Genomic DNA, 21652 nt, shown 5'->3' on the forward strand with positions numbered 1-21652 from the left:
GTAAGAAACAAAACATTGTTTTTACATATGAAATATGCACATTTTTTATTTTGTATTCAATATTTAATAAAAAAGTACAAAAGTTTTTTGTACATAATAAATGTGACCTACAAAAGTTTTCAAAACATAATAAATAATTCATAAAAAACATTTTACAAACCAGAAAAGGAAAATAAATAATATCTTTACAGCTATTTACAACTGATTATAAAATTCTATTTGATAGATCATTTTCTTTTTCCATCTCTTGCTTTCTTTCATAATGAAGCAGTATTCCATGCCTGTCTGATTTGTCTCCATGGTGTTCCTAAAACAGACGCAGCGATGAAGAAGAACACTAGAATGAGACCTTTAGCCAGAGCCTGGGAATACGGCTCACCTGCAAAAAAAATAAATAAATAATAATAATAATAATAATAATTTAAAAAAAAAAGCCTAATTCATACTTTAAGACTGAATTAAGGTTTTAGGTTAAAATGTATAAATTTTTGTAAAAAGAGAAAATGTATGTTTAGGTGCTGTGCAGCTCACCTAAACAGTTCTGCAGTGTGAATAATTACATTTTTAAAGCATAAATATTTTGTTGTCCCCAAAAATGAGCTCATAACAACCGTCTACACAAGAATTACAAAAAAGATGTTTTAAAACGGTTGCAGATGAGGTCTAGCATGTCACACTGCAGGAGATTACTTTTAGTGCTTCATATTTCACATCAACCATTCAAATATACCAAAACATGAGCGATAACTTATTTTAAGAATGTGCTACAATTTCAGCAAAGAATCCAACACATAGAAAAAAACAAAAATGATATAGTACATCAAGTGTTTTCAAGGTTATTTCTGTCTATTAGAAACCATAAAAAAATCCAAGCCCTCACCAGTATAGTATCTTGTGAGAGGGAAGGCCAGCTCGGGCCAGCACACATCATTCCTGTCACAGTCAAACTCAGTGAAGTTAATACTGAACCTGCAGCAGAGAAGATTCCCCAATAAACCTTCAGAGTTCATGAGACTGCATAACTTACAGTATATGTACTTGAGAAATAATGTTGTATATGCAAGCTATAAATTGAAACTGTAAACATAAATACATTTAGAAATTAAAATGCAACTGTATCTATACAGTAATCTCAATTATATGTGTGCGTGTAGAACCCACCTGGATCTAGGGGGCTGTGTAATAAGAGGATTGTCAGTAAAGGTCACAGACGAGGTCACGGGAAAATTTTGCATTAGCTCTGGGTTTGAACATGGGTTCTCCATGCCCATACCACACTCTATCCTCCATGTTGTTTCTATGAAACTGAAAATTGGAAAAAGAGTGAATGCAAAACAGAACGTTCTCAAAGTATCAAAAGTCTGTATATGCATCCAGACATCACACTCAAACATTAAGGAAAAGCTATCATGTTTGCTATCAGGAAAGTGAGATGATAAGAACAATACAAGGCTGAATGAAGCAGTCCTGTACCTAATCTCCACTGCCTGGATAAACGTCTGAGGCACACCCTGCACACTTCCCATGATGCCGCTCCACACGTGGATGCGGAGGTTGGTGGGAACAGCAGAGCACTCTCCATTGCTGCTCTCTGCTGGCTGACTGGAGTTCTGCACTGAAGCTGAAATAAAAGAGCAAGAATAGTTTTCATTCAATCACTTAAAGCAGTGGTCAGCTTTTTCAGGTGGATTTTTGATGTCTCTTCTGCTCATCAAGGCTGCATTTATTATGATAAAAAATTACAGTAATATTGTGAAATATTATTGCGATTCAAAATGTTTTCTATCAGAACATATCGTATTAAAATGTAATTTATTTCTAAAATGACAAAGCTGAATTTTCAGCATCATTACTCCGGTCTTCAGTGTAATTATAATCATTCTAATACACTGATTTGCTGCGCAAGAAACATTTCCTATTATTATCATCAATGTTCAAAACAATTTTGCTGCTTAATATTCTTGTGGAAACCATGAAACACTACCATTCAAAAGTTTAGGGTAAGGCTTTTTTTAAAGAAATGAATACTTTTATACAGCAAAAACACATTAAATTGATCAAAAATGACCGTAAAGGTATTTACAAATAAAATAAATGTTGTTCTTCTGAAATTTCTATTCCTCCTGAAAAAAAAAAATCCAGTTTCCACAAAAATACTAAGCCGCAAAAACAGTTTTCTACACTGATAATATTAAAAAAACAATAATAATTGAACAGTGAACACCTATAATAACTTGTAACAAATGAACACCAAATTAGCATATTAGAATGATTTCTGAAGGATACCGTGACACTGAAGACTGGAGTAATGATACTAAAAATTCAGCATTGAATCACAGGATTAAATTACGAAAATAAATTATATGAAAATAAAAAAGTTATTTTAAAGTGCAATAATACTTTACAATACTACTGTATTTTTGATCAAATAAATGCAGATTTGGTGTGCATGTAAATCAAAATGCTTTTTAAAAAATTATTCCAAACATTTGACCGGTAGTGTAGACAGCCTGATCGAAATTTAAAGCTGCAACTACACATTTTATAAAACAAAGTATAACTAGACTCTAAAACAGTTTGATATATTATACATATTACAGATAATTGTAGTGCTCACTAGTAATGTTGACCCAGTCTGATAGGTTGGAAAAGTTTGGTTTTCCTGTTGTGGAGACAAGTGTAGCAGGCACTAATCCAGCAAGGACGTCAAGCACTGTTTCTCTGTGAAACCACACGCAAAAGAAGCCTTTTCAGATGAAACTGTTCTACAGGAAACTAGTGCATTGTGCTCAAAACCGTTCAGCGGTGTTACTCACCTCAACTGACTGCACTGCGTCACATTCAGCAAACTCACAGGAATCGTACAGCCCGATGTGGAGTTGATCCCAAACAGAGCTGGTCTCAGTTCAGCAGAGGAGCACAGGCCATCTCCACCTGCAGAGGACACAGCACAGAATCAAACTAATGTTTTTGGGTAGTAGTTTTATATTGATGAATATGCATATGCTGCACTACCTGGTTGCCAGAGATTGATCTGGGCCCTCTGTATAACTTCTGTATCAGAGTCTAAAATACCACCGATCACTGGGCTCTTCACCTGGTAACCTGTACAAACATCAGGGGGAAAAAAAGAGCAATGCATTACAAATCATTTTCTGACCTAATATAAAGTTCCTGAGCATCTGAAACTGATGTATCATGGGAGTTCCTTTAACCTGGATCGTCAGAATTCGACTGAGATGTTTCGTTTCCATTCTCAAACACTGCAGAGTATCTTCTGGTTAAAGATACTAGATGGGAGACAAAAGAGAAAAAGAGAGAAAAACGATAGGGAGTGCATAAGAAAACAGGTGCAGTGAAGAGGTGTGTCATATTGTGAGACTCACCAGGTACAGTGATGTTTGCAGTGGTCCGTGTCACAGTAATGGCAGTGAGGCCGTTCTCTCTCCAGTAAAGAGTGTAACGTAAGGCCACAACAACATCACACTGTTGTCGCACTTAAAAAAATAATAATAATAACAATAATTACACAATGAACATTTTTTCCAACTTTACACTTCATGTCAATCTTGACAACAATGTTACCAAAAGCAAAATGATAGTAATATTTTCTGTATTATTATTTACTATGTACACTGCCATTCAAAGGTTTGGGATCTTTTAAAGATCACCAAGACTGCATGTGACTGCATTTATCCATGTGATGCGAGGCTGAATTTTCAATTTTCATTACTCCAGTCTTCAGTGTCACACGATCCTTCATAATTCATCCTAAATATGCTGATTTGCTGCTCAAGAAACATTGTTGAAAATGTTGTAATTTTTTTTTTTTTAATAAAACATATTCCACACATTTCTTTTACTTCAATGAAAGTATTAGTTTCTTTAAAAAAATTTTTTACAGACCTCAAATCTTTGAACACTAGTGTAAATTATTGATATTTTATATCTATTTAAATATAATATAGTCAAAATATTTAAATGTAATATTTAATATACTTAGCATTAAAAAAATAACTGCTGGAAATGTTCATGCAACTGACCAGATATGGGCTCACGAGAATTTGACAGAAATAATCCGAGGTTATCGGCTATTTCATCCACAACACTGACTGTGACGATACCTGGAACGTATGCAAACATATGAACAGTCACACATATACATATTTGCATGCACAGAAAGACAATACAATCAATAGTTTCAAGCTATATTTACATATCTACAGCATATCATTGAGGGTAGACTATAACCACTACAGTCTAGTCACTACAACCACACTATTCCTTGTAATGTTGCATTTTAAAACACTGATAAATTGCATTAAGTGATATTAGATTTTTTCTATTCAGAATGTTTTATCATATATAGAAACTTTGTTGATTATGCAAGTTCAGGAATTTCATGCATCTTTTTGCAAAACCTTTGTAAATATATTTGAACCTTGAGTTGTTACAGGGCCGATAAGAAACGTTGGTATTGATGGTATGATGCATCATGTTGTAATCTGTGGTGGATGTTCTCATGTTTGGTTGTGATAATAAAAGGAGGATAGGAAAGAAAACTGTTATACTGTATCTCTACCTCCCGTCCATCTTTAATATCCACTCTCAAGTCATCAGAAGGTGGTGGACAGAACTGCAGCCTCCTCACGCACTGAGACTCAAAATTTTCCAAAAATGCCACTGGAGCATTTTCCGCACACTGGCCCAGTCCAGAGTTCTGCTCACAACACAACTGGGATTAATATTTGTATCACATGCACGAAAGCGTCACACTCATATAAACTGATACATGCACTAGCAATGTAGCTGCATCTAACCTGTGGGATGGTGAAGTATTGGTCACCCTTAGTGAATATTGGATCCCCCTGGCGGTAGTTAATGGGAGGTAAGGGAGCTGTCATCTGCAGGGCTTGAAATGATGGACTGGGCTTTGGAGAGCTGTAAAAACATGCAAATGTAGAAAATCACCAAACATTTTATTTTTTAAAGAAATTAGTACTTTTATTTAGCAAGAATGAATTATATGCATAATATAGTTCTTTTGAACTTTCTATTCATCAAAGAATCCTGTTGAATCACAAAAAAATGATTGAGTACTAAATCAGCATATTAGAATGATTTCTGAAGGATCATATGGCACTGAAGATTGGAAGAATAGCTGCTGAAAATTCAGCTTTGCCCTCACAGGAATAAATTACAATTTTAAAATATTATAAAATAGAAAAGCATTATTTCAAATAATAATAATAATAATAATAATAATTCACAATATCAATAAATGTTGATTTTTTTTTTTTTTTTAAATAATAAAGCCTTTGTGAGCAGAAAAAAATGGCTCTCTCACTGACCCAAAATTTTTAAATTTTTCAGTAAGTGTAAAAATACATGAATTTGGACATAAACAAAAAAGGCACTGAAAAACTTCCTCTCCTTACACTGTCCCACCATTGTAGAAAAATCCCAGAAAGGGGTTGTTGTCCGAGGGGGAGGTGACACAGAGGAAGGGGAACCAATCAGGGTAATTTTCAGAGGACTGAGATGAGCACTGATACTCTGGAACAGGACTGAAACTTCCCCCGAAAGGTCCAGGAAGACACTGATTCACAAACAACCCCAGAACGTCTTGAGTACAATCCTGAAAAAAGAAAAACACTCAGAGATAACCTTAGACTTCCTGATTCCCCTTTGTTAAGATTTCGCTCAGATCAGCTTTATGAAACTTCCCATAGAACTGAATCATAGATTTCCATGAACTGCACATAATATGGAACAATTGTTTTGGATATTATTCTAATGAGGGCTGGAATGAATTGTGACATTGCAAGTAATTTTTCTTTAGTAAAATTATTAAACTATGCAGTAAGAGTTGCTAAACCAGGACTGATCAATAATGTGGGGCTTAGCAATAGTAAACAGATAGATTGATATATTAGAAACAGATATTCACCTGGTCACAACAGCAGCGTATGTCACACTCGCCTGGGGAAACATCACATGGGCAGCGGCCAAGAGGCTCAAACACTTGGTTGGGAATGACTGTTTTATTTTCTGTGAAAATAGAACACAGACAGAAGACATTATTATATATCTAAAATGAGCATTAAAGTATTTAATTTATCAACGACTACTCAGTGGTACCATGGTATAAATGATGGTATCAAAGTGAATTAGAATTACAATGCATTCAAGAAATATACATGACCAGTTCATGCATTCCCTGGAAACTGAACCCATGACCTTGCTGTTACGAAAGCAATGCTCTACTGCTCGTAGTGTTCCTCATTCGAATGTCTGATTGACAGGAATACTCATGAACCAGGGTATTTCATGGTTCTCCAAAAACTGTAAATATTTTTGTTAAAAATGGTATTACCACAGTAGTAAAAACCACTAGGATGTTCTGCAGAACTTCATATTCAGTTACATGAAAATAGACACTAACCAGATGGGGGTTTGTTGGGGACAAACTGGGCATAAATCTGGGTCTGTATAAGGAGTGAGGCTTTGGGAGTTTCATCCACATGCAGAAACGAGGAGAGTCTCCTGGAGACACAGCGGCTCCTGGCAGCAGTCTGGGACAGATGTTTCATTCCCACACAGCTGCAGACTGCGGTTGAGACTCAGTCGCACCAAGACAGCATTCTGATATATTGATAATCAACAGGGAGAAGATAATGGTATTTAGTAGTACAACACTCGAGTATGGCAAGTGTATTGTCTCATTTTTTTAAAATAAATTCATACTTTTTCAGAAAAAATGCATTAAATTGAACAAAAGTGACCTTTAAAGGGGTGGTTTACTGCTTTTTTTCTTTGCTTGATTGTGTTTATGGGGTGCAATATAACATGTCTTCGTGTTTCGTTTGTTAAAAAACGCCTTATTTTTCATATATTTCACCTTTATTGTAAGCCGCTTTCTCCTCTGTCATTTGAACGACCGGTTGACTTCCTGATTCTATGAAACCACTCCCTCAGAAACAGGCAATGGGCTCAGATTGGTTAGTTGGTCCTGTGTGTTGTGATTGGCTAAACTGCGTACTGCACATTGTCCGGAAACTTCACGCCCATTACCTTCACGGGCGACAGATGCATGTGCTCCGGTCAAATGTAAATAATGGTGTCAATATTGCCGTATCAGTTTGAGCCAGAATCAGACCCAGAAAGCGGTAATGAAGAGAGTCAAGCAGAACTTCCGCAAGCACGGCTCTTACAAACGTTTCTGACTGATAAGTTTGCTGTTGTGATTACATATCATTTGTTGAAGTTTGTACACGTTTGTCTTATACACACAAAATAGCATCGAACTAACTGGCTACTATAACCAAACAGCGTTGGCTTGTGTTTACGGTCTTGATCAAATCGAAAAATTACGTCATAAAGTATACATGGAAAATACATTTACAAAATTAGTAAATAATTACAAATTCGGCTCCAAAATGTTTGTACGCGTTTGTCATAGACACACGAAATAGCATTTAACTAACTGGCTACTAAAGCAGCGTTGGCATTTGTTTAACTCCTTGATAAAACTAAAACATTACGTCTGAAATTATACATGCAAATACATTTAAAATTATGAAATCTTACTTACAGGTTGTGGCCCAACAACTGCTGCCTCTGGTTTTAAAGTTGGAACTGCTCCATGTTTTAGTAATAGTTTCTGTGTGAATCCGGCATTGAACTCGTGTAGATTCTGGAAGCTGTCTTCCGTAAAATGCGCAGCACAGAGAGCTAAATTAGGATTATAATTGTCAGGAACATAATCAAACATAAATTTTAACCATTGTTGACGAACAACAGCGTCCGTAGGAAGCCCGAACACAGAAGACCTGACAGCAGGGTGAAAATAACACCGTTTCGACGGCATGGCTACAACTCTCCACTATAACTCTTCCTCTTCGACAAAGCCGCAGAACATGGCCTTGCCCCTCTTTGCATGTTCCGGAGGGAGGGGTTGATGCAAATTTATGGGTTTTTACGTATGCAACCGGGAAGTATCTCGTTGTAGTCCCATATGAGTCGTTTTGTAGGCATTAAACTTCCTGATTTTTAAAGGCGATATCTCCGCTTACGTTGAACTTTCAGCGCAGCAACTTTGCGGATACTGTTCATGCACCAACAGCAACATTACACACTATTTAAAATGAAAAAAGTGAAATCGCAGTAAACCACCCCTTTAAGACATTTGAAATATTACAAAATATTTTTATTTTTAAAATACAGTTAGGTCCATATATATTTGGACATTGACACAATGTTCATAATTTCTACTCTGTATGCCACCAGAATAGAAATTTAGTAATAAAACAATCAAGATGAAATTGAAAGTGCAGACTTTAAGCTTTAATTCAAGGGGTTGAACAAAAATATAACATAAAAAGCTTAGGAGTTACAACCATTTTATACACAGTCCCCCCATTTTTAATATTTTGTTGAGAATCCTTTGCAGGCAATGACTGCCTTAAGTCTGGAACTCATGGACATCACCAGAGTTTCCTCCTTTGTGATGCTTTGCCAGGCCTTTACTGCAGCTGACTTCAGTTGTTATTTGTTTGTGGGTCTTTCTGCCTTTAGTTTTGTCTTCAGCAAGTGAAATGCATGCTCAATCGGGTTGAGATCAGGAGATTGACTTGGCCATTGCAGAATATTCCACTTTTAACCTTCAAAAACTCCTGGGTTGCTTTTGCTGTATGATTTGGGTCATTGTCCATTTGTACTATGAAGTGCCGTCCAATCAACTTTGCTCCATTTGACTGAATCTGGGCAGAGAGTATATAACTGTACACTTCAGAATGCTTCTGGCTGCTTCTGTCTTCTGTCACATCATCACTAAACACCAGTAACCCAGTGCCACTGGAAGCCATGCATGCCCATGCCAGGCTGATCTTAATTTCAGCCGTCCAAAAAATATTTTTCCAGAAGTGGTCTGGCTTTTTTAGATGTTTTATGGCAAAGTCTATTCAGGCCTTGTTTGCACCTTGTGGTGAAACCTCTGTATTGTACCTCTTGATTGTAGACTGAAGGCGACACGTCTACCTCCTGAAGAGTGTTCTTCTCTTGGCTGGATGTTGTGAAAGGGTTTTTCTTTACCATGGAGAGGATCCTCCGATCATCCACCACTGTTGTCCTCAGTGAATGTCGAAGCCTTTTTATTTTGCTGAGTTCACCAGTGTGTTCTTTTTTTTTTCTCAGAATGTACCAAAACTGTTGATTTGGCCAAATAATGAAAGAATAGCCCACGCCTGTCCATGAAACAGCTTTTGAGTCAAGTATCCAATTACTTATGGTTCCTTGAAAAAGGGCGTAGGTACATATTAAAAAGCTGTAATTTCTTAACCTTCTCTCCAATTTTGATGAGCCCATATTCATTATATAACTGTAACTTGAATATATTTTGGTCAGCAGCTAAAAAAATAAAGATTGTGCCCGTCTCCAAATATACACTATTTTGCCAAAAGTATTGGGTCACCCCCTTCTAATGAACAGGTTTTGACTACTTTAGTAATTTCCATGAGTACAAATCTTAATGTTTAAGCATATAATGATATTCTAGGGAATTGTGTGCTTCTAATTTTAAAGCAACAGTTCAAATGATTGAAGACGGTTCAACAAAATAATAATGTATGTCATTTACTGTGAAGAGGAAAACTTTGGTTTATACATTAAGGAAACCAAGTGGTAAAAATGTACAGTTGAGCCACTCCTTCTGAGGTGATTCCCTTAATAATCATGATTTAAAACTCCTACGACAATTTTGCAAGTGGCATGTCATTGCAGTTTGTCAAACTTGAATGTCAGGGATATTTCCATCATGTTTACTGAAGAAGTCAACCAGATGAATTGTGATGACATCTAGATTTCATATGAACAATAGATAAACATTTTTTTAAATATCAGATCCATTCCATGCTATGAGCTGAAGCAAATATTACACTGTTATCATTTAAAGGGTCATTTAAAAAGAAACGTATTATGAATAATATTATTATCATGTCTTGTGGATGTTATAATAAAGCCGTCCCATTAAATATCTTGCATGACAAGATATTTAATGAATTCATACTACTGGTCTGTTTAAGTGAATCGTCTAAGAACCATTCAAAAGTTTGGAGTTGGTACGATTTTTAAAATGTTTATTAAAAGAAGTCCCTTCTGCTCACCAAAACAGCATTTATTTGATCAACAATACAGTAAAAACAGTAACATTGTGAAATATAATTACGATTTAAAATAATTTTCTTTTATTTTAATATATTTTAAATGTACCGTATTGTCCCGAATATAAGACGATGTTTTTTTCTTGGAAATACATCTGAAAAAACGCGGTCGTCTTATATTCGGGGTCTAGACTTTGACATGTCAATAATACACCCACAACAATAGGTGGCGCCAAAAACGCATATAACGAGTATGCCATGAAATATGTAATGCAATGTGTGTTGTAAAGATCGTGAATGAAAACAAATGAAAAAGAAAAGCTTACAGCAGCATGATCGTGACGGTCATGTTAGCCTGATGGGACCAAACTTCCTCTGTAAGTGATTTTAAAACATAAGACAGTACCCAGATTTGAAGACTACAATAAGATTTCACGTCTACTTTTAATAAAATTTTGGTAGGCTACTATGAGATGGATAGCCTATATGTTATATAATTCAGATGGGCTACCTGTTATTTCAATGGTATATCAAAAAGTGTATATTTTTCAATATCATTGTTGGTACATTTTACCAGTATTTACCATACTTTCAAAACAAAAATTAAAATAGGAAAAATATGCAATTTGAAAATAATTTAAGAAAAAAATGTGTTTTATAGAGAGAAAAACAAACAAACAAACAAACAATAAAACAAGATTTGGTTTTCAAAAAGCCTTTTTCCAAAAGGTACATCTGGAAAAAGGGGGGTCGTCTTATAATCAGGGTCGTCTTATATTCGGGACAATACGGTAATTTATATTTCTGTGAATTTTCCGCATCATTCATTACTTCAGTCTTCAGTGTTACGTGATCCTTCAGAAATCACTCTAAAATGCTGATTTGCTGCTCAAGAAACATTTCTTACTATTATCAATGTTAAAATGTTGTTGTGCCGCTTAATATTTTTGTAGAAAATGTGCAAAAAAAATTTTCAGGATTCTTTGACTATTGGAAAATTCAAAAGAACAGCATTTATTTGAAATGCAAACTGTTTATAACATTATAAATAGCTTTACTATCCCTTTTAAACAGCTTAATGCATCTTTGATCTTACTGACCTCAAATGATGCAACAGTCACATTTATTCTCAGAAGACGCTTTCTTTACTTACAAGAAAGTGACATATCACGTCAGTGGAAATCACCAGAAAAAGGACCTACGGTACTGATTACTGTCTGTAGTAGAAATATTGCAAACACCTGTGCTGAGGTGAAATAGAAAGGAAACTAATTTCTCATTTTACTAAGTTATCCCCTAAAAGACCACTAAACTTGCCCTGGGCAAGTTCTGCAGCTCACATAAATCTCTGTACAAACTATTTTACTGATAAGGCTAAACAGGAAAACAGTGGGGAAATTTCAGTCATGCACAAAAACGTGATGCGTAGGTGATCACACCCTGCTTAATGACAGGTTGTCTGGAATAAAGGTTAATAACACAGATTTAATTTCCCTGATATTTCAACGGGGACTTTACAAGTTAATTGCTTGTTGTGTTGATGCTTGTTTACTGCTCTAAATTCTTTCCATGTTGCTGATTCTAACTAACTCCTAATCAAAATGAAGACAGACATTTCATTTTTGCCCCTCTATCATACATAAACCTACCATTAATGCGGCAGAATCAACTCACCTTCCCAATTAATTCATTTGAAAGATTCCACTGTGTTTGGGAAACCGGCCTACAGGATGATGACGGGATGCTACCTGAAGAAATTCACAATGAAAACATTCATTAAAGTCCAAGCATTACAGCTTAGAGTTTACAGATTTTACATTCATATACAGTTACTAAAAGTGTCTGCTAAATGAATAAATGTACATAGTAGTACATGAAACCTAAAGTAAAGCCAGAACAAATGTTCTGAATCTGGAACACTTTTGATTAATGAAAAAAGACATGGAAAACTGTGAAGAAAAAAAAAAAAAGGGAATTATGCACAATTAATTATTTATAAACAGAACATCATAACAGCATTACTGGGTATTTAAACACAACTTTGATTCCCAAAAATACTGTCTAGGTAGGCAACACACTAGATTCTGAAACACATACATTTGTGTATAGCAGATAAAATACAGTTATTATAGCATCAACACGGTTTGAAAAATTGTCTACCTGTTGCATTTGAGGACGAAACAGCACTGAGGCTGAAGGAAATGCCAGAGACGTTTCCAACCAGAAAGGATGATATTCTCGGACCAGATGCCAGAATAAACGCAGGCTGAAATACTGAAATAATAATATTCATATATTCCATATTGACAACAGATTTGCAATTGTGTATGTAACGTTACACTTGTACTGTTGCGTTTGGGATATACGGGTTTGTTTAAATACTCATTAAGTTATTAATTAAAATATAATTAATTCAGATCATTAATATATGTCTTGTTTGTTTCTCCATGGCAACAAGATGTTTGCTAGCAGTTATACAGCTAGCTGACTTTGTTTTGTGAAGCACACGGACTGTCTTACTGATATTTCATTCGCTCAAAGCTCACTTACCTACATTACAGATAGTTCCGTCATTTAAAAGCATAATAATTATACATATAAACTGAAATACGACGTGAGAGGATGATAATCGCGCCATAATGTGGCGTTGGTACGGCGACTCCTCTTCTTCGTGTGGCGCGACAGCGCTACACAGTATAGATCGCCTCATTAGCGCCGCTCAGTGGCGTTTAGCGCTGGTGCGTGTGCTTGAATGACCGAGCAGCTGTGGATTTGAGGTAATAAAATCAGACGGCTTCAAGCAGCAGCAGAATCTTAATGCAGACGATAAATAATGTCTTTATGGACTTCCAAAAGCCAAAAGTTGTATTTTAGGGTTAGGATTAGTCTGCAATCATTCGCTTTAAGGACCCACTAAAAAGTTCCCTTTTACACACATTCGTGTGTTTCTGACCTAGATGTTCATTTGGGTACAAAATTGTGTACAAAAATGGAAAATGATTAATAAAGAGAATATGTAAATAATACTTTTATTTGTATTTAAGGGTTTAGGAGAGATTATGGTCATGATATTTAGTCTTACAGTAGGCTACAGTTACAGTGCAGTTAAGTGCAATTCCCTATTTAGATAGATGAATGTGTGTGTGTGTGTGTGTGTGTGTGTGTGTGTGTGTGTTTGAAAACATTTTGAAATATACACATTATCATGTGTTTATGCATTTATCATGTCTATAAATCTATAAAGGACTTTTTATGAAGAATACAATCCCACCGGTATTTTTTATCAACCAATTTATTTGCTTTAAAAATGCAACAAGATGATTATATCAAAATAGAAAAAACAGAGTAATATGTTCACACAACATCAACAACAGGGAAGATCACACAACTTGTAATGTTTCGATAATTTAGGTTGAAAATGCTGAAAGAGGAAGAACCTAAATGTGTTACAGAAACTGAAGTGAGTTAAGTCACATTGACTACATCAGCTGCCATTAAAAGTATATATGTATGTGTATGCGTTCATTTAAAAAGACATATTCTTCAGGGCGTGACAGCGTTTCTCCTGAAATAAAAGAACACAGAGAAAACCATTAGTTAACTTTTACACTTACATTTGAATTTGAACAGTTCTCATTTGAAATACAGATTTGCAGCACATGTATAATGCAGCATACACCACAGTCTAACTAAGTCCTCATTGTTGGTGGTCGGCTTAAAGCTTTGTTGTAGGAGGATGTTTTGGCTTGTGGTTTCACAGCTGAGTAGTTTGTGGTTTTGTATGAGTAAGACTATAACATCCAAATCGGGATCTACTACATATAAACAATGTCATGAGTCAGATGAAAACCAGAAAAGAGAAAGTGACCTGCTGCAGAGCTCGTGCAATAACAATGACGAGCTATTGTGCAACCAGCTTTATGTCATCAGATACTTCAGAAGATGACTGAGGAAACAAAACTGTGAAGCTGTGATGAATCTGCGGTTAATTACATACATGAAATTTGTTTTCTTTGCACTTCCTGAGCCTGGTGTCCAGAAACTTGATCGTCTCTTTAACCCAAAGCTCATCTGCTGCAGGCGGGGCACAAAGATTCAAACCTTTCCTTGTTATGAATCTGAAAGAGAGTTGATTTTTGCACATTATTTGACTAGAACAGTAGACAATTCGAGCATTGTATGTTAAGTGTAATGGAATTCCCCATTAAACAGGCTCTTTCACATCTGCTTTGTTTGAAAATGCAATCATAAATAGTTTAATTCACTCCCAGGCTCCCACACATGAGCCAGTCCAATAGTTTCCTTTGAAGAATATACTTACACAACAGCATCTCGGGGGCAGCCGTCAACTCTGAACTGCCTCCGGTAAGTGAGGAGGACATATTTAGGGATGACTTTGTGGCTAATCGTCAGGCAGCAGTCCAATGCCAAGTCTGCCTGAGCCTCTGAGAGAGATTGAGACATAAGAGAAAAAAGATAAGGGACAAGAAATGGAAATACAGGAAAATGGGTGTCTGAAAACTTCTGTAAGTGAAAGTGTCTTAGATCAAAACATTTATTGTGAATAATGCTGAACTTATATAGTTTGCAATAAACCGAAACATATGTGCAATGCACAGCTGGAATCTAGTGGGAGTAATAACTAACTACAAATAAAAAAGCTCGTTGTCATAGCAGACGAACTGTCAGTGGTTTAAGACATGCTAATTAATCCTTTATTTATATATTTGTTTTTTGCTCTTTTTATTTGTTTTTTTAAGGCATTTGAACAAAATGTAATTAATATTTTGAATATTATATATATATATAGGACTTTCTCAAATTGATTAGTAAAGAAAGTGTTATATTATTAGCTATTATATTAAATTATATTAATTTGCTTAAAAGATTAATAGTATGTTTAATATATATATATATATATATATTTAAATTTCTTCATTTATAAATAAAACCGTGTATGTGTCATAATAATAATATAATTTATAATAATATGATATATAAGATATAATTATAAATAAACTGACTGATCGCTGTTGGGTTGACTCACAGTTTGAATCTTATTAGATGATTAGATATCTGAAAAATTATTTAAAGATTACTAACTAGAATTGTTGAGTTGTGGGACACATCTGCTATCATATATATAATGGATCAGAAGCAACAAATGAACAAATAGATCACATACACCATGCACTCATGAAGCACGTAGAACAGACGAAGGAAGAAAATATGAGTTACCTGCCGGACTGCTGCAGAGAATGAGCACCACCGCACAGAGAATCACGCTCAGCGCAGACACGAGGACTGAAGCCATGATAACCGCAGGAGATGAGATGGTGGAACAAGTGTCTTGTCTGTCCTGATGAAGCAGCTGGAGGATCTTTGTCTCTTCTCTGACACTGCTCCATCGCTCCCCTGCTTTATAGGACAATCTTAAGTTTCATTATTACACAATGTCTATCATAGTCCCTCCCCTGTCCTGTAAAAAACAAATGTCAGAGCAGCAGAGGTTGTGACCTGGACCTTTTTTTTTTTTGAAGGAGGGCTAAATTTACGGCACAATGCATCACATTCTGTGTATCTGTTCCTCGCTCTCTTTTCCTCTTCTCCGCTTGAACCCACATAGAAACTCTCACAGACTCTCACATACTTTCTCACTGAAAGGACACCAGACTGGCAAATGTTTCGATATGACTGAAAAGAAGCAGTTCGGATAAACCTGACAAACCGTTTGGTCGGCTTCTAGACACTGATTCTTGTCAATACAGAACTGGGGATTCCACTGGGTTAAAAGAATGTTGCATAACTACTGTTAATGTTTACACAGTGTCACATCATTTATTATTGGTGCATGCGTGTGATTGGAAAGCACACGGTGAATTCTGTTGGGTTTATTGCAGGTTTGAGTGGATTGGCTTAATGGCTGAATATTAAGGTTGTAAACTGAGAGTTATTTGATTAAATGCTTACTTTGAAATCTAGAGCAAATCTAAAAGTATTGTGGGTGTAAACATGCCTTTTTATGCAGTACTGGCATTGTGCATTTGAATAAGACAGGAAAGTCCCAGCAATTTCAGGTGGCACACACTCTTTTTATGTGCCGCTTATCAAGGATCGTCATCACTCAAACGTCTGATTGTGAGAGCAATCTTGTGAATAAACATTCGGTATCGTTATTACTTGCTGTGTGAAAATTTACAGGCATCTACTAAATTTAAAATGAGAAAAATTTTCTGCCATTTCATGCACTATCATACAAAAGTTTGGAGTCAGTAAGATTAAAAAAAAAAAAAAAAGAGAGATTAATATTGTTATTGGGCAGTCATGGATTAAATTGATCAAAAGTGATGTTACAAAGATTTTTTTTATTTCAAAAAAAGAGCCCTCACAAAAACGTTTGACGGTTTCTGAGAAATATTCAGCAGCACAACTGATTTCAACATTGATCAAAAAAAATTGAAAAAAAAGAAAGTGTCATATTCGAATGATTTCTGAAGGGTCATGTGACACCAAATACTGGAGTAATGCTACTGAAAATTTAGATTTACATCACATGAATAAATTACATTCACCAACAAAAATGCTTATTTTAAACAGTACAAATATTTCACAATATTACAGCTTTTACTGTATTTTTACTCAAATTAATGCAGCCTCAGTGAGCATGAGAGGCTTTTGTAAAGAATCCAAAAAATCTTACTGAGCCCAAGTTTTTGAACAGGACTTTTGAATAAGGCATATTACTATAAACATCCATAACTGTGAGGTGTTTTAAATGAAATAATTGTAGTGCACAGGAGATTTAACAAAATGAATTTATTTAAAAAACATTCTTAGAAAAATTCCAGTCATACAAAGTATGTTACATACATTAATAGAAGTTCTAAAAATACAGACACAGCTTACAGGATAATTCATGCAAATGAATGAGACTTAATTGCTACAGTAAAACAATACAGTCAAATATAAACAAACAGCATATCCGCTTTTAATAATTTACAAAGTCTGACCACCATGCACTCCCCAAATCTGCATGGTTTCTAAAACACTTTGTAAATAACTTTTAAAACCCACTGTGGCAGTTAATGATTAGTCACTTCCTGTCTGTCAGTGTAAGTGTTGCTCAGTGCAGTTACAGGGTCATCATGCTCGGCTCCCATCTGTGAAGCAGGAAAACGAAACCAGATTACATTTTTGTTATCAGGAGTCAGAAAAAGGTTTCAAGGAAGAAGAACTGCACAACTTCTGCTAAATGTCTGATTTAGCTTTGAAGATGTCTGTGAGATGTCACAGAACTAATGAGAGCAGAAGTAAGAGCTTGAAGAGGGGAAGTTTTTTTTGTACCTGTGTTCCTACTGAGAAGGTTTCTTCTTCTTCTCTAAGTGTGTGATGATCTTGGTAATCCAGGAGTTTTTCTCTGGTGGAGCGCACAGTCTCTTTTCTTTTTTTGTGATGAAGCTATGGGAACAGAAAGAAGGAAACATGCATTAATATAAACCTAGTTTAGAATCAATGTCAAAGTCAAAACTCTTAAAAGTAAAGCTTCCAAAAGGGGGTTTTCATAAAGAACCATTTTTGGTAGAATCCTTTCAGTGAACAGTTCTTAAAAGAACCCTTTTTCATTGTATGAAGAACATTTTTATAAAGAACCTTTTGTAGGTCCATGGATGTTAAAGTTTCTTCATGGAACCATAAATGCCAGTAAAGAACCTGAACTGGAACTTACACAGTAGCTGGAATGGCACAACCACTCGCTGTGGTTTGGTGAAAGAAGGATGCAACAATATGTATTGGAATACGAGTGTCCTTGGTGGTCAGACAGCAGTCCACAGCTGCGTCTGAAAAAGCTGAGAATGAAAGGATGGCATTAGCAACGCTTTTCACAGAAAACCCCTCCACTCTATATGCATTTGACCCCGTGCAAGAACAAAACTTGGCCTGTTTCTGAGCATTTCTGGACTTACGGGAACTTGCTCCCACAGTTACTATAACTAAGAAAAGCAAGCCAGCATAGAAAAAGCCAAGAATGGCACTTTCCTTATTTATTAATCCTGTGCTGCAGCCAGAATTCAGAGAAAGTTTCAGTTTGAAATGCTGCAGGATGCTTTCCTAGAAGCTAGCTGCAAGATGTGTTCCTTGAAATAGGTGTCTTACCTTCAGTGTTGCCCCAGAGGACTGCAGCAATGACCAGGAGAGTTACTGTTGCGGTCTGCATTCTTGTCTTTGTGTTTGGTCGCCACACGATCATCAGACAATTGTGCACAGGTGTGATATGCAGGTATCAGGTGCAGATATTTATACACAAAAAAATTTGCAAACTTTCACTTTCAAGCTAAGACTTACCGTACTTGCTCCACCCCTATCTTGTAAATGCATCAGTTCCACTTATCATTCCCACATTCTTTACCATTTTTTCTCCCCTCTATTCCCGTAGAATTGTCTGCAGGGGTGCATGACCTTAGCATTTATTTAGCAGCTCATAAACATCTGGACACACACGAATCCAGCTGAATTCTCAGAGAAATATTAAGGGTTTTTCTTAACAGAGTTGCATAACGGTTTGATGCTCACAACTTTCGTTTTCACTAAAGAAACTACCAAAATCTGATTTCTGCTGCTAGATTACAACAGTTTTTATTTTATTTTACAATATAAAATTCATGTGCTTAGCAATAGGAGCGAATTGAAATAATGTGCAATTTCTTAGTATGTGCATATGACTCAATATTATAGATTGAATTATCTGCATATCTATCTAGTCATAATCTGATTTATAATAATTCATATGCACACAGGCCAAAACATTTTGCAGATTTACATTTTTTTAATCCCAGATTTTCAATGGCCCCACTGTATTTCAATTTAGCATGCTCTTAAAATTTCTATTTCTTAAAATTCTTAGAAACTGATGGACAGAATTAATTTTCCCAAATTTGTGTCAAATTTCTTTAGCGGAGACAGAAATAATGTGCATAATCTAGACCTTTGCAAACGTTCCTGTTCAACAAAAGCGTGTTTAAAGTGATCCAAACATGTCATTACCTTAATAATGAATAGTTTGAATGTCTTTTGATATTAGCGAGCTTGGAACAGATCCAAGGGTGTGTGCTATTCCGTGAAGCAACATCGCCAAGAGCATCACTATTGTGAATAGACTAAGGGGAAATGTGCAATTACAATTCAACACTGACCTGAGCTCAACTGCTAAATGAAAAGGTATTTTCATTTGCTTCTTTTTCAAAAGAAATGCCCTCCACCCATATACGCACTACTCAGTTTCGTTTTTAAGAAAGCACAACTTAACTTTTACCGCTCTGATTTACTGTAGCCTTCCAAAAACAGCATAGTCTATTCATGCCAATAACTTATCATATTCATGTCAGAATTAACAAAAAAAGTTCAGTGTTAAAACCACGGTACAGTGATGTGGCTGCACCATAATATTTCAAATTTCTCTTTAGAATCTTTTTATGATCCGATTTACAGTTACCGGTAAAGAAATTAGCAAAACACACCATAGCTGTTTAAGAAAAACATTAAAGACAGAAATAAGTTTTCAGCAGAATATGGAAAGTTTGACTTAGAGTGGTTCAGCAGAATTATGTGGAGTGATTCATCATGATAAAACACTCGTTGTATGGTGATGCACCAGAGCGGTGTGTTTGAAGATCTGAATGCACCTACCACAGCGATGCTGGTACTGGTGAGCAGCTTCACTGTGAAAAGTCAATTGCGTATAAGAGAATTTTGCAGAATGGCTTGCTTCCCACAACTGAAAAGTTTTTATCTAAAGAGGAATGATCAGATGTTATTTTTTCAACAAGAAGATGCTCCTGCCCACACTGCAAAGATAACCAAGAAGCAGTTTGAAAACAAGTCCGTCAGGCTTGTTTTTTGGCCTGGTGAGAGTCCAGATTTGAACCCTATTTGGTCTCACATTAAACTCCAACTAACTGGGAGACATTTTCAACTACTAACTGTTTGAAACCATCAACATTGAGTGGGACAACATTGACACTTCTTCCTTAAAAAGTAATTGGCAAGTTTACCCACATGGCTTAAAACATTTAAAAATAAAGGGAAATGATATCCTGTACTAAATTACATAATCTACAGTATTTGTGCAATTCTTGCTAATTTCCTGACTAGTGGTTTGTGGTTAAAATGTTCAAATGTGCACCAATAAAAGCTAAGTATTTATCAGTTTTTGACTTGGCCAGGAGTGTACCTCTATGCTAGACAATCACTTTTTCCATACAATTTTTCTTTACTCTTTAAGAAATTGCTATTGCAAAAGGATCTGATATAGCTAGATTGTGACCTTTGCACTGACAGGTCACATTTTTCCCCCAGTACTGTAAAGCACATGTGTGAGAACATAGTTAAAAAGACCCCATTCATGAAACACAAGTAGAACACATTTTGGTGCGTGGTTCTTGAATCCAAAAGGTTTTACGTACAAACTATTTACACAGAAATCCATTCCACTCATGTTTCAGGAAAGACATCCTAAATTTCGGCAAGCTCCTAAATTTCGGTTATTCTATCTGGAAAAATAGACAAGTTGAATTCTTATCCAAATCTAAGATGTTATCAGCAATCATGTACCAAGCAAACAAAACCAACGCAATCTGAGATCCATCTCATTGCAGCTAAAAGGTGTGTGATTTTCCTGAAAGCACTGCAAAACATTCTTAAGGCATTAACCCAAAAATGGACAAACGTGTGTAGTTTTATCCACAGTGCAATGGATAACAAAATGTACTTTCACTAGGAGGAAAAGACCCTCAGTGGTTTCTCAGTTGTACAGTGTTGGAGGAAGTGGCAAACCTTCCCGTAATCTAGAGCAATAAAGCCAACAATGATGACCACTCACAAACCACAAAGGCTGATAGAAAACCCCTATATTGATTTTGCTGAGAAAGCCTTGAACTTCAGGCATGAAATATTGATTTAAAATGATTTAATAATGTGGAAAGAAAGAGGGTCTGAGTGAAACAAATTTAGTGGGCACAATATAAAAATACTTTTAAAATTGTTTCAACTGTTCCAGAGAGCTACAAGCTAATTGTTCCCACAATGTTTTGAGGAAGTTATAGCATGTTTTTGTTTAACTGTTTATGACTTTTGCTAGCAATCTGACTGAAAACTGATTCTACACCAAATCTTTTCAGTGTGATTATAAACCATTACATTTAAGCTCAATCCATAATAAGAGACTTCTCTTGGAAATAATATCTGTGATTTCAGCGTCTTTCTTTGAATTTGGGGCTAAAAGGTCTCTGACCTACTTTGCTACATCGGTGCTCTAAGACTCATCATTAAGGTTTTAAGCTGTAGGAGCAATAATTGACCTAGTTACAATTCCAAAACTGCCTGAAGCAGGTCGTTACTGCAAGGAAGTTAAAATAAATATATTGTTATTGAAATTTAGGTTAGATCATATGTTTCAATCCTATATTTTGACAGGTGTTTTCTTTGCAATTGTATAG

General features: G+C 35.6%; 3 protein-coding genes across 3 annotated transcripts; all 3 read right to left on the bottom strand.

The window, feature by feature from the left end:
- Positions 1-53: 53 nt before the first annotated feature.
- Positions 54-12894, bottom strand: tctn2 (tectonic family member 2). The gene is given in 19 exon segments (XM_058774500.1): positions 54-379; positions 881-969; positions 1162-1305; positions 1474-1621; positions 2618-2721; positions 2817-2934; positions 3016-3105; positions 3216-3290; positions 3387-3497; positions 4044-4127; positions 4585-4720; positions 4821-4941; positions 5439-5638; positions 5951-6051; positions 6446-6522; positions 6524-6645; positions 11835-11908; positions 12321-12434; positions 12711-12894. Coding segments are annotated over 19 exon segments (2190 nt in total). The 5' UTR covers positions 12871-12894; the 3' UTR covers positions 54-257.
- Positions 12895-13446: 552 nt separating this feature from the next.
- On the bottom strand, positions 13447-15572 carry ccl19a.1 (chemokine (C-C motif) ligand 19a, tandem duplicate 1). Its single transcript, XM_058775493.1, has 4 exons — positions 15399-15572; positions 14482-14605; positions 14158-14278; positions 13447-13725 (listed from the first exon to the last, which is right to left on the bottom strand). Exons 1-4 carry the CDS (start codon positions 15472-15474, stop codon positions 13687-13689), a joined length of 360 nt encoding a protein of 119 aa, XP_058631476.1. The 5' UTR covers positions 15475-15572; the 3' UTR covers positions 13447-13686.
- A 1409-nt stretch (positions 15573-16981) lies between these two features.
- ccl19a.2 (chemokine (C-C motif) ligand 19a, tandem duplicate 2) lies at positions 16982-19947 on the bottom strand. The gene is made up of 4 exons (XM_058775494.1): positions 18315-19947; positions 17887-18007; positions 17505-17618; positions 16982-17320 (listed from the first exon to the last, which is right to left on the bottom strand). Exons 1-3 carry the CDS (start codon positions 18406-18408, stop codon positions 17513-17515), a joined length of 321 nt encoding a protein of 106 aa, XP_058631477.1. The 5' UTR covers positions 18409-19947; the 3' UTR covers positions 16982-17320; positions 17505-17512.
- Positions 19948-21652: the final 1705 nt, after the last annotated feature.

Source organism: Onychostoma macrolepis, chromosome 05, assembly GCF_012432095.1.
Source record: "Onychostoma macrolepis isolate SWU-2019 chromosome 05, ASM1243209v1, whole genome shotgun sequence".
In the NCBI taxonomy this organism is placed as follows: Eukaryota; Metazoa; Chordata; class Actinopteri; order Cypriniformes; family Cyprinidae; genus Onychostoma; species Onychostoma macrolepis.

Excerpts from the sequence above, each read along its gene's own strand:
- ccl19a.1 (XM_058775493.1), bottom strand. The coding sequence starts at position 15,474 with ATGGCTTCAGTCCTCGTGTCTGCGCTGAGCGTGATTCTCTGTGCGGTG. Across the intron at positions 14,606-15,398 it reads TCTCTGCAGCAGTCCGGCAG|AGGCTCAGGCAGACTTGGCA; the intron begins GTAACTCATATT and ends AATCTCTCTCAG. Across the intron at positions 14,279-14,481 it reads TGCCCCCGAGATGCTGTTGT|ATTCATAACAAGGAAAGGTT; the intron begins GTAAGTATATTC and ends ACTCTCTTTCAG.
- ccl19a.2 (XM_058775494.1), bottom strand. The coding sequence starts at position 18,408 with ATGATCGTGTGGCGACCAAACACAAAGACAAGAATGCAGACCGCAACA. Across the intron at positions 18,008-18,314 it reads CCTCTGGGGCAACACTGAAG|CTTTTTCAGACGCAGCTGTG; the intron begins GTAAGACACCTA and ends TTTCATTCTCAG. Across the intron at positions 17,619-17,886 it reads TGTGCCATTCCAGCTACTGT|CTTCATCACAAAAAAAGAAA; the intron begins GTAAGTTCCAGT and ends CTGTTCCCATAG.